General features: G+C 39.8%; 2 protein-coding genes across 2 annotated transcripts in view; both read left to right on the top strand.

Moving 5' to 3' along the window:
- Nucleotides 1-166: 166 nt before the first annotated feature.
- Nucleotides 167-9,979, top strand: mmut (methylmalonyl CoA mutase). Its single transcript, XM_061811859.1, has 13 exons — nt 167-300; nt 1,024-1,431; nt 1,541-1,908; nt 2,983-3,140; nt 4,702-4,873; nt 5,802-6,050; nt 6,133-6,244; nt 6,355-6,470; nt 7,257-7,372; nt 7,453-7,584; nt 7,951-8,098; nt 8,230-8,397; nt 9,609-9,979. Exons 2-13 carry the CDS (start codon nt 1,056-1,058, stop codon nt 9,735-9,737), a joined length of 2,244 nt encoding a protein of 747 aa, XP_061667843.1. The 5' UTR covers nt 167-300; nt 1,024-1,055; the 3' UTR covers nt 9,738-9,979.
- A 1,272-nt stretch (nt 9,980-11,251) lies between these two features.
- The window catches only part of runx2b (RUNX family transcription factor 2b), a 142,614-nt gene continuing 141,210 nt past the window's right edge, over nt 11,252-12,655 (top strand). The window contains exons 1-2 of the mRNA XM_061811860.1: nt 11,252-11,465; nt 11,583-11,664. The gene's annotated coding sequence lies outside the window, so the exon portion shown is untranslated. The remainder of the gene's footprint in view (nt 11,466-11,582; nt 11,665-12,655) is intronic.

Consider the following 12,655-nt stretch of genomic DNA (forward strand, 5'->3'; position numbering starts at 1 on the left):
ATATCTAGAAAATATGGTTTGTTAACATTAATTTCAAAATTTGGAAACGCACGACCCTTAAATAAAGGCGTAAAAATTGTAAATCAGTTTCTCTGATTTATGAACTGCGCTTATTATACCGCACCAAAATGGCTGCTAAACAGGAAACTGCTGACTATTTACTTCCGTTTGTTGTAGTTCAAAGTTCATCAACTCGCTGTCTCCTTCGATTGGCTGAAAGCTAATGTTATGAAAATACATTGGCTAGAAGCTAACACCCCTTTGGTCAACCTTTTGAAGACCACAAGAAGAGGAAACAAGGTCAGAAAAATGTTAAAAGTATATCCAATAGTCTTGCTGAAAAATACATCCCACGAATAAATGCTCAATTATGTATATTTTTCAACGCAATCTGTCAGAAAAATTCGTTCGCCACCCATTAGCTACTTGCGCTTTGTAGCTGCTGGTCTTGCTAAACTTAAGTCCCCCCCCCCTTTAAACTTGACGTCGTCTCAGTTTATCCATAATGGACATAATTACGTTCATATCCTGGTTAACTTGGTCGTTACCACTTAATTTAGTTAAACAGTAGATCGTGTTACAGTCTGACCTTTTCCACTAGCTTATAGCTCCCAATGCTAAAATGGTGTTTATAGTCTATTAGATTGTGTTAAATTGATGAATGCAACGGTTCTCAGCTGTTGTCACCATGGGGACTGTGTTGTTATATTGCTCATAGAAGTTAAGAACACTAAAGAAGAGATATTGTTTAAAAATAGCCGGCAATAACATTAATATGTTGATTTAAAAAATCCTTAGGTTATCAAATTACCTTGAGCACATTATTAGGAAACTGAGGATGAACTTGACAACTGCATGTACAAAATTTGATGTATCACAAATGTGACACCATTGATTTCATTTTGTGTGAAGGGAATAGAGAACAAAAACAATTGTACATTTGTTTACAGATGTTATAAAAAGGTCTCTGCTCCACCCAAAAAATAAAATACTATAAGTTCATGTCTGCATCTCTTTTGCCAGGTTATCCATGCACGTGTAAGCCCAGAGGAAGTATGCTGATGGCACACAGAGCGTGCGTCGCAGCCCGGCTCCTGGCCCAAGCGCCCCTCCACGTGTCTGGACTCCACACCTCGGGCCCGCGTCGGGACAAGGTGGAGCTTCACCCCCAGTGGGCTGCCCTGGCCAAGAAACAGCTGAAGGGGAAGAACCCAGAGGACCTGATATGGCACACGCCCGAGGGCATCGACATCAAGCCGGTGTACACCAAGGCTGACTCGGATGCGAGTGCGGACGAACTACCGGGAGTGTTTCCGTACACTAGGGGGCCCTATCCCACCATGTACACCAGCAGACCTTGGACCATCAGGCAGTATGCGGGTTTCAGCACTGTGGAGGAGAGCAACAAGTTCTACAAGGATAACATCAAAGGTAGCGATAGCCTTCGTAATATTTTACGACGCTTTGCTCCCGTTGTGTGACGAAAATCCCAATATGTCCGGTGAGTGTGGTTTATCCGGGCCTTTCTTGTCCATCCCAGCCGGACAGCAGGGCCTCTCCGTGGCCTTCGATCTCCCCACGCACCGCGGCTACGACTCGGACAACCCGCGGGTGCACGGCGACGTGGGCATGGCGGGCGTGGCCATCGACACGGTGGAAGACATGAAGATGCTCTTCGACGGCATCCCGCTGGAGAAGATGTCCGTGTCCATGACCATGAACGGGGCCGTCATCCCCGTCCTCGCCATGTTCATCGTGACTGGCGAAGAGCAGGGCGTACCCAAGGCCAAGCTCACCGGAACCATCCAGAACGACATTCTGAAGGAGTTCATGGTGCGGAATACCTACATTTTCCCTCCGGAGCCTTCCATGCACGCCATCGCCGACATCTTTGCGTACACCTCCCAGGTATGTACAGTGTACACATCATGTATTGCGGGGAAAGTATTCGGCACCTATAACAATCTTTGAAAGAGAGACCATACAGATACAAACAAAAGATATTTTAAATAAATATGAATTGATGTTTTCAAGATACGAGATGCAAGTCGAATAGCTATAAATGGGCAAATGAAAATTAACATTGATGCTACGCTTGTGAATGGCAGACTGCAATATATCAGACGTGATTTTCCCGTTTATAGACGGGATTCTGTCTTTAAATTGCATTGATCAAAAAAACAAAACAAAAAAAACCATATATATATATATATATATATTCTCTTTATTTCTGCAATATTCCGACCGTAACCTGTGCCAGAATCTACACTCGTTCATTTTACGGTCCGACTTTTGGAACCGAGGTGGAAGATTAGGTACGCGTCAGTTGATTGGTCGAATGCGTTCCTCCTGACCAATGAAAACCCTTGTTGTATACGAGGCGGTTCATGGGGCCATTTTTATGTCAACACGATGGCGGCGCTCAAGTCGAAAGACACTTCTCTGTGAAAGAAATTGATATGTCGAAAATAAATTCCGATGGGATTGGATGGAACGGCACATTCGGATGTCAACACAAGGCCAACAACCAACCCCAGTTGTAGACTGTGAGAGTTCAGAAGTAAAAATGTCTGTATTATTTACTTGACGTTAATGATTGTTGTCAAATTCATGCGTTTCAATCATTTACAAGAACAAGAAATTAAAGCATTTTCGAATGGATACGATATACTCGCTATGAAAGTATGTTTGCATGCCATGATGCAAATCTGAATTCAATTTAGTAGTTTTAAATTTTTGGGGGCAAAGGTATGCTTCTAAATAACGAACGATCATATTGTGTACATTTTGAAAACAGAATAGCATTTTTTTATATATGTACTAGATAAATTTCATTCATAATACATTTTATACAACTTGCACGTTAAAATTGGTGATTATTTTTTCATTCAGTCAAATCACACGTCTGATCAGTGTGCCTTCAAAAGATTTGAATACTGCCATCTATCTGCCGTCTATGGTAACGCTTCGGCATATTCGCAGCACATGCCCAAATTCAACTCCATCTCCATCAGCGGCTACCATCTTCAAGAGGCGGGGGCCGACGCCATCTTGGAGGTGGCGTACACCATCGCCAACGGGCTGGAGTATTGTCGCACCGGACTCAAAGCCGGCTTGACCATCGACGAGTTTGCGCCCAGGTAAAGTGATGACGCAGCCCAATTTGTTTTTTACTCTCTGATTGACATTTTTTGTTGTAGACCAAACTAGTAACTAAATCATAATCAATTTATGTTTGTGCATTTTCTGGACAGTTCGATTCATTGATTACCGTATTTTCCGCACTATAAGGCGCACCTAAGAGCCTTTAATTTTCTCAAAATTTGACAGTGAGTCTTATAATCAGGTGCGCCTTATATATGGATCAATATTGAGCCTTTAGCGCAGCCCATCTAATGGGTGCATAATGTAAGCCCAGCCTCTACTGTAGCGTCTATTCCATGCGCCGTATGATGCGGTGCGCCTTATATATGAAAAATGCTTTAAAATATGCCATTCATTGTAGGTGCGCCTTACAATGTGGTGCGCCTGATGGTGCGGAATATACAGTAATCATCATTCATACAATGGTTTATCGCCTTAATTTCATTGCTAATACTTTTTCGTCTGACCTCGATTAAATGTTTTCACATCAGTGGAACGTTCCGGTCCAGAGGCCGCGCTCCTCACACAAGTTCCAATTCCTCCGCTTGAAATTGCTTTCATTCCTATTCCTTCCTGTGCCGTTTGGCGCCGCCATTCAATAACTGAAACGCTGGCCCGTCGACATTAGGGTTAAGCGCCGCCGACGATGTGGCAGACGCAGTCCATTCACTGATGCCCGTCACTCTCATCAAGTGAAAGTCATTCTCACGAAAGCCATTATCTCTCTTTGACAGACAACCCAGACATACTGTTCACAAAGTCTGGAACAATAACAGCTTGTCCTCAATAGACTTACTTTTAAGGACTTTTTTTTTTTTTTTTGCACGACTGTGTGATTTGGGTGTTGAACCTTTTTCCCATCAAGTGCAAGTTCATTTATTACAAGGTCCCCCTTGGCCACATTTTTTTCTTTTTTTTTTACAAATGAAACATAAAATAAATTTTTTGATTTTAGAGTTATTCAACGTCATCTATTTTATTCGAATTTCAGTTGTCATTTTTAAAAAAAAAAAAATCAAAACTTTAACTACTATCAAATTCAAATGTGTTCTTTTCAATTTTAATTAAAGTATTTAATAACATTTAAGATTGCAACTAAAATTAATAAATTCACACATTCAGTTTAAGTTTAACTCAGTTTAAACTCTCATTTTAAACGTTAAATTTAATTTAGATTTAGCTTCGACATTAAAAGTCATTTCCTTCCCAGTTTATACTCCAATTTAATTAACTTTAGACTATCATGTAATTTATTGAAATATTCTATTCATAATGAGGTTGTACTTAATCCAAACTCTAATATTATTTCAAATTTAGGTTTACTTTCACTTTTAACCACATTCAAGTTTACCTCTAATATTGACTGTGTTATATTTTAGCAATTGTTGGCTTTATTTTTGTTAAATTTGATTAAATTTGACCTTTGGTTTAAAGCCAAAATAGTCCTCAAAATATGACTTTTAATTCAATTTAAAAGGGTCATTTTATTTATTTCAAATCATTACTGTACTTGCTGCATGTAGGTAAACTGTATATGCGCACGTGTCCCATTTGCAGGTTGTCGTTTTTCTGGGGCATCGGCATGAACTTCTACATGGAGATCGCCAAGCTGCGAGCGGCCAGGAAGCTGTGGTCCACGTTACTGCGGGAACAATTCCAGCCGCAAAACGCTAAGTCCCTCCTCCTGCGCACTCACTGCCAAACGTCCGGTTGGTCTCTCACGGAGCAAGTAAGTAATCAATACATATGAATATTTTGTTTGGTCATAAATAGACATCTCGTCAAAAATAAATTAAAAGCAAGTCATTTCAACAGATTTATCTCTTAAGCACAACTTCAAGTTTCAAATGAAAGTGGAAAAAGTAAAAATAAATAAATAAATTCTTACAAAATAACATTATGAATGTTGAGTTAAATATTGCTCATTCATCTTGACCCAATGCATTAAAATATGTACAAAATGGTATAAAAAAATACAGTTAAAGTCCCTTTCAAAATGTTTTACGTGGGGGGGGAGTTCAAAATGCAAATAATTAGCATCTTTCATGGGCCGAGCTAGCCTCTGAATTTTCGTTTTATTCTTTCAGGAAATGGACTCTACATATTTATCTCTATAGCTGGTGCTCGACTTATAAGTGATCCACAACGGTTTTTCAATCCAAGGAATCGTTCATCTGATTTGTTAAAAAAAAAAAAAAAAAAATGTTTTCTTGATTTGTGAGAGAAAGAAATTGGAACTCTGGATGGCGGTTGCGAACTTTTCAACTTGTAGCTTGCTAACAGTCAACAATTTGTCAAAAAAGTACTTGCTTTTCCATTTTCATGATATAATTTCATTCCCAGTTTAGGGAAAAAACAGATTACGTGACGGTGTAATCAAATCTCATAATTTAGGAAGGTACGCGATCTGAAAGCTAACATGCAAAACGACATAGACGGGCTAATCAAATAAGCATCCATGTTGCAAAAGTTGAAAGCCTTTCAGCAAGGGATATTTGAACACAAATGACACAGCAACATATGCAGACAGACCAAAGATATCTTTATCCTCTGCGTGATACTGTCAGAGTAACCCTCAAAATACTTCATTAAAGATTTGCATTTTGCAACCTTATCCACAATTCAAACCATGCTGAACAAAACGACTTTTCCCGCAGGACCCGTACAACAACGTGATCCGCACGGTGATCGAGGCCATGGCGGCCGTGTTCGGGGGCACCCAGTCGCTCCACACCAACTCGTTCGACGAGGCCCTGGGCCTGCCCACCGTGAAGAGCGCCCGCATCGCCCGCAACACGCAGATCATCATCCAGGAAGAGTCGGGCATCCCCAAGGTGGCCGACCCCTGGGGGGGCTCGCACATGATGGAGTCTCTCACCGACGACCTCTACAACACGGCCTTGAAGGTGCGTGGGGAAACGCTCGCAATGGGAAACAGACAAAGTGAGTGGAGACTGTAAATACGACACTGCCGCTTTCCGCCCGCAGTTCATCCGAGAGATCGAGGAGATGGGCGGCATGGCCCGGGCGGTGGCCGAGGGCATCCCGAAGCTCCGCATCGAGGAATGCGCAGCGCGCAGACAGGCCCGCATCGACTCGCGTACGCCGACGCCGCCCGCCGTCGTCCATGTTGCCCTCCGGCGCTGTCGTCGAGACGCCAATCTTTTTAAGCGATGACATTGCCTAAGAGCAATAACGTAACTTCTCCAGGCTCCGAGGTGATTGTCGGGGTGAACAAATACCGCCTGGAGAAGGAGGAGACGGTGGAGGTGCTGGCCATCGACAACACCCTCGTACGCCAGAAACAGATCAACAAGTTGAAGAAGGTAAGAAGTATGCACGCTTCATATTCGTTTTACTTTCAGGGAACCTTTAGATTTTGTATTGTATGGTCAGTAATACAATGAAATTAATTGCTCTTGGCTTTAACCCTCTCTGGACCAAATAAAATTTTGCAGGGAGAAAAATCCGATACTTAAAATAAAAATTTTCGATTATATTAAACCTGTTGCAAATTTGCAACCATTGCCCGGAAAGGAATATTAATCCTGGTCAAAAAATATAGATATTTATTAAAATTGAGTATAGGTGGTTTTGAAAATGAAAAGACCTTTTCAGTAACATTTTTAAAGGCTTCGCTGTCAGTATAAAAATAAGTTCAATAACTAACCACTATTATATGAAATAAAACAATCAAATTCTGTAAAAAGATAATGTCAAAAATTTGAATAAAGGGACAATATTAATTGAGTTAGTAATTCTAATAGTAAGTCTTTTAGTTGTCAAAATAAATTAGCCAGTCTGTAACAAAATGGAAAATATAAAAGAACATTTCTTTTGCATAAATAAGGTATTAATAACCCCAATTAAAACAGTAATAATACCAAAAGTTAAAATGAAAAGAAATCTCAACATTTCAGCATTCTTCTTATTTATTTATTTATTTTTTATCAGCAATAACATTTAAGTAATACAACAAAAATGGAAATAAATTTGTGGTATTGGATGGGATGAGCAGGTGTACCTAATGAAGTGTCTAGTGAGCATGCATCTCGCTTAATACACGAATGTGACGTGTGTCTAGAGGGCGATGAGTGTCATTTCCGTGACAGGTGCGGGAGAGTCGTGATACGGACGCCGCCCGCAGCTGCCTCGCCGCCATCGAGGAGTGCGCCCGCACCCGAAAGGGAAACCTGCTCGGTTTGGCTGTGGAGGCGGCACGCGCCAGGTTTGTACCAAGTCGTCATAAATGTCTTCATCGTATGGGTGAAATACGGCACTGTAGCTTTGTTTTCTTACCGTGTGCAGATGTTCCGTGGGCGAGATCACGGACGCCATGAAGAAAGTGTTTGGTGAGCACAAGGCCAGCAGCCGCATGGTGAGCGGTGCGTATCGCAGCGAGTACGGCGAGCACCAAGAGATCGCTGCAGCCCTCAGCAGGTAACGCGCCCAAACAAGCAGGAACTATAGCACTCAGCCCCCGTTTGTCACAGGGACATGTTCCAGAGCATACAAGCAGCGAATATGTGAGACTTAGAGCAGATAATGTAGGATATATTAAAAAAAAAAAAAAAAATACACTAAATACCTTTGTTTAACAAAAGTATGTTAGCTTAATGCTACCATATAATGTGGATTGCCATTGATGGGCTAACCGCAATTAGCATTGATGTTGTTGTAGCTACTTAAATACACATGGAGCAACAACACATCCAATCAGAGCGCACAACAATACTCACGGGCATATATTCATTCTTCACAATATTCTTTTTCTTTTCTTTTTTTGCATCGCTAAAATGAACGCAGAGTGGCCGAATTTAAGAACCAGGAAGGGAGGAACCCTCGCCTCCTGGTGGCCAAAATGGGTCAGGACGGTCACGACCGAGGAGCCAAGGTGATCGCCACCGGGTTCGCCGACCTGGGCTTTGACGTGGACATCGGACCGCTCTTTCAGGTTTTGTACGATCCTTCTCCTCACGGAAACAAATCTGTACAGTGGGGCTGGGTATGGTACACACAGGAGATATGCATTATGCATTATGAATTTGTGTATGTGTGCTTTGTTGACCGCCCACTGTCTTTCAGACGCCCGCGGAGGTGGCCCAGCAGGCGGTGGACGCCGACGTCCACTGCGTGGGCGTCAGCACGCTGGCCGCCGGCCACAAGACTTTGGTGCCCGAGCTGGTGAAGGAGCTCCGCAAGATGGGCCGACCCGACATCTTGGTCATCTGCGGGGGCGTCATCCCGCCACAGGTAACAACCAGCTTCTTTTTTTTTTGTTCTGTCTTAATTTTGTGTGTTTGTGACAGACTATTTTTGCCGGAAAATCAAATATTTTTGGGACGTTAAATGACAATACATCATGTCTTGCTTTTTGAAAAAAATTTTTTGGGGGGGGGTTTTAAAATCTGCCAGAATCTGAAACGTCTATGTCTTTGGTCTTTTTATAACAACTATAAATTCAGATGTTCGAGTAGATTTCCCCTGCCATTATTGTAGTCACATTTTACAGTACAAGCAATTTGTCTGCCAAGAGAATCCCAATGAATTATGAATACAGTACAGTTTTTCTTCTTATCAAGGACTACCATATTAACCCCCGATCATGGCTCCAAAGAAGGCAAGTTGCTTGTTTAAAGTTATTCTGCACATTTGTTAATTAAAGAAAAAGAAAAGCTTACAAGGCTGGGGGCATACATTTTCGGCAAAAAATAAATATATTTTGAAAATTATTTTATAATATAAAATATTTAAACTATACATGTAGTTCTACTATCCAGTTTATTATCAGGAAAAGCTAAAAAAACATGCTTTAAAAAGCCCAATTTTTTAGGCTTGGAACGCATTATTTATTTATCCATTCATTGTAATGGGAAACATTGATTTGGTTTTCGAACAAATCACTTCTCGAACCGTTTTCTGGAACGGATTGTGGTCGAGAACCAAGGCATCGTTGTAGTTTGAAGTAGAAGTCTGTTAGCACAAAACCTGCTCGAAAGGAAAAAAGACTACTAGAACATCTTGAAGTTAAAGTGAACATTTAACTTAGTTCTAATGTGTATAAATAAAATAATAATAATAAAAATAAGTAATTTTAAAGTTGAAATTAAATTGGATTGAAATCTTGATTGATAAGAAATTCAGTTTAAAGTTTTTTTTTACAAATTAGTTGCTTTTAAATTTCAAATATTTGCTTTAGAGATTGTGTTCAAATTTAACTGAAAGCGTCAATGAAATTGAAGTTGCAATGATTGTATCAATGAAATTAAAATGGAATTAAATTATATTTAATTCAAATGATACTTAATATAGAAAATAAGTGTAAAATAAAGAAGTTTAAGTTGAAATAAATTTGGAATAAAAAATAAAAGAGAAATTTAAATTAAAAAATTGTACTTTGACTAACACATTTCAGAGGAATGAAATGATAGTCAACATGAACTTTGGCGCCCTGTTGTGCGCAGGATTACGACTTCCTGTACGAGAGCGGCGTGAGCGCCATCTTCGGGCCGGGCACCAGGATCCCGCAGGCCGCCGTGGACGTGGTGGACAACATCCACAAGAGCCTGGAGAACATCCGACAGGCCATGTGAAGGGAAACAAGACGGCCCGCGATTTTTGTAGAATACAGATGAAATGTATCCCACTTGCCATTTTCAGTAGTTTTTCTGTTTGTTTTTTTTTTTTTTTTGTACTCTGTTGAAAAATGTTATCCATTATCAAATGGTGATGATTAATTACTGGATGCATGATTTCTTGTTTGCCTTATCGGATGTCACTGAATTTTAAATATTTGTACATTGTATATATTTCTTTGAATGAAATGCTACACCAATCTGAGATGTTTAAACGGAAAGTCTCCAGCTCAGTGATCAGAAAATGTACATTTTTTTACAAACAGGAAAAGCCCGAATGTCATGTAGTTAAGATTATTAATTTCATTACATTGGTTTCAATGTTTGAATATACACACTTTTTAACCTCCTGATAACCTGTATACACATGAGGACGTCTAAAAAAAAGTTTTTCTTCATTAACAATGTTTGTGACACGTGAAGACTTGAAAAAAAAAGTTTTTCTTAATTTGCAATTTCTGTGACACGTGAGGACTTTACATTTCCGCCCTGAAGACCGATGACACTTCTTCGTTTTATATTTAACTTTGACCGATGAGGCACATTTTGGATATACTGCCCCCACCATATTCGTGGTGATGTCACGGCATTACACCCGTTGCATTGCAGGTACAATAAAATTTCGGTAATTGCTGCCCAGACATTTAAAGCAGCTGCTCCCGAAGGAAAATAGAGAAAGGTAAAACCCTAATTAAACTTGATCTCTATCTTGATATGACGTTAAAATTTGACATTTTGGTCAAATTTGTGATGTAATCCTAAAATGTACTTGTTTGAAGACATTGGGATTATGCAACAATATTGTTTCTGTTTTATTATGGTTAGCTAAACCTTATTTTAGCTGAATTTGTGCCTTATACGGCTACGTAAACCTGATTTTTTTTGTTGTTGTTGCTGAAAATATACCTGTAATTAATTTCTTCGAGTGGCGCGTCTGCTTAAGCATAAACCTAGTTAAATAAACAAAAACACACCAAAAAAAAAAAAAACGGGGTTGAAAGGTTTACAAGTGGAAATAGTGAAGTTCCAGGCTTTCGCTGACTTAGCCATGTTGCTGGCTAACAGTGGGAGATCACGCAACACGTCGGTTTTTTTTTTTTTTTTTTTTAATTCTTTCCCCTGGAGGTAAAGTCTTGATGTCTCGTCTGCCTTACCCGCAAGGATGTTTCGTACAATGCCCTACTTATCGGTGCCATTAGTCACACAATGCCACATGATCGGAGGTACAGTTGAAGCAAGAAATTTACAAATTATGGAAAAACGTATATTTTGTTTGAAGTCAAATCAGATTAAATTGATCTAAATTTCCCCCGAGCATGAGTCAGACTTGTGGAGCTCCACAATTCCTTCTCTGAATTGCTGGCCCGATTTTCTTTTTAATTCCCCCCCCCATAATTTCAAACAAGGAAGCATATTGCTTGAGGTGTGCCATAATTGAACTCACATGTTGTCAGTTAAGCTCTCAATGAGCATCCTGGCTTCCCCATGTTCTTTAAAGACATTGCTTTTTGTTTATAGAAACTTTTACCTCAAATGAAATAATGTAAAATTCTAAAAAGAAATGATCTCGCTCATTTTTGTGGCATTTAACAAAATTAATATGGGTGATCCTGACTGGTCTGAAACCGGAGAGAGGACGTTTGAGTTCAGACAGTGAGACCAAAAAAAAAGACGTTTTTGCACAATGTATGTAAACTTCTGGCTTCAACTGTATCTGAAAGTGATCACAAATGATGATAATAATATTCCCGATGACAGCTGGAAAACTGACAGATTTACGCAACGTGAACGCTTTCATGACAGCTTTCAGGTTTGACCAGTATGTGCAACCGAAGCCGAATCGTGTGGGAATGAAGATTTTTGTGCACGGATTTCAAAACTCAAGGTACGGTTGCCACATCTAACCCGCCACATTCTTTTATGTGGGATGTGAAACAATCATTTGCGTCAACTTCTATAATCCTTGCTAAAATGTGTACCAAAATTTCAATATGTATGTAACAATGTTAAGATATTTCAAGGATTTTTTTTTTTTTTTTTCTGTGTAACTCGGGACCTTTTAAACCTGAACTACAGTTTAACTATCCTCAACTTCTGATTTAAAAACTTGTTCCCCATTTAATATTTAATCCATGAGTTAAATATCAAGAATATTTTCACAAGTAATTGTTCACCCAGGTGAGAATCAAATCTGAATAGCGGTCTTAAAATTCGACTCCTCCCGGCGTCAAGGTTATCTCTGTGGCCCAAATGTTTTTAGTTCCAAAAAATGCACGGACAGTGACTGTGTGCTGACGAGAACTTTATCCACACGAAAGTTGTATGACACGGACACGCACGAACATCGCGACTTGTCGCTGAAAATTGCTGAGTGATTGACTGATGATTTATGTCAATGTAGCATGTGGTTCTTATGCTACTTTGATCAAAAAAATCAGACCGCTCGCACAATCACTTGCAAAAGATATACAACAGGCCTATACACAAATACAGTGTCAGGGATCGTAATAGGGAAATGCTTCCTTTTTTTTTTTTTTTTTCCAGCCTTCCAGCTTGCTTTGGCAGCGTTTCCCACCCTTTATTGTCCCAAGGTGTTCTTTTTAAATAACAGAAATCCACAGCATCCTCACAAGCAAAAAATGTAACATAAAGTAGGAAGAGTGAGATCATCAACAAGAGTGTGAAATGCGGATCTATTTAATTGAACGGGAAACTCTTAAAACTAGCATTCTGTTCTATGAATGGGATCAGGTTTACAGTCTGGTTTCCAATGGAAAAACATTGAATTGTTCTTTTGCTGATACATTGGTGGGATCAATAGATGACATATTTGTAATGAACAATTATTTATTTTTTTGATAATTTCCCATGGTACC

The sequence above is a fragment of the Syngnathoides biaculeatus genome, chromosome 23 (assembly GCF_019802595.1).
Source record: "Syngnathoides biaculeatus isolate LvHL_M chromosome 23, ASM1980259v1, whole genome shotgun sequence".
Classification (NCBI taxonomy): domain Eukaryota; kingdom Metazoa; phylum Chordata; class Actinopteri; order Syngnathiformes; family Syngnathidae; genus Syngnathoides; species Syngnathoides biaculeatus.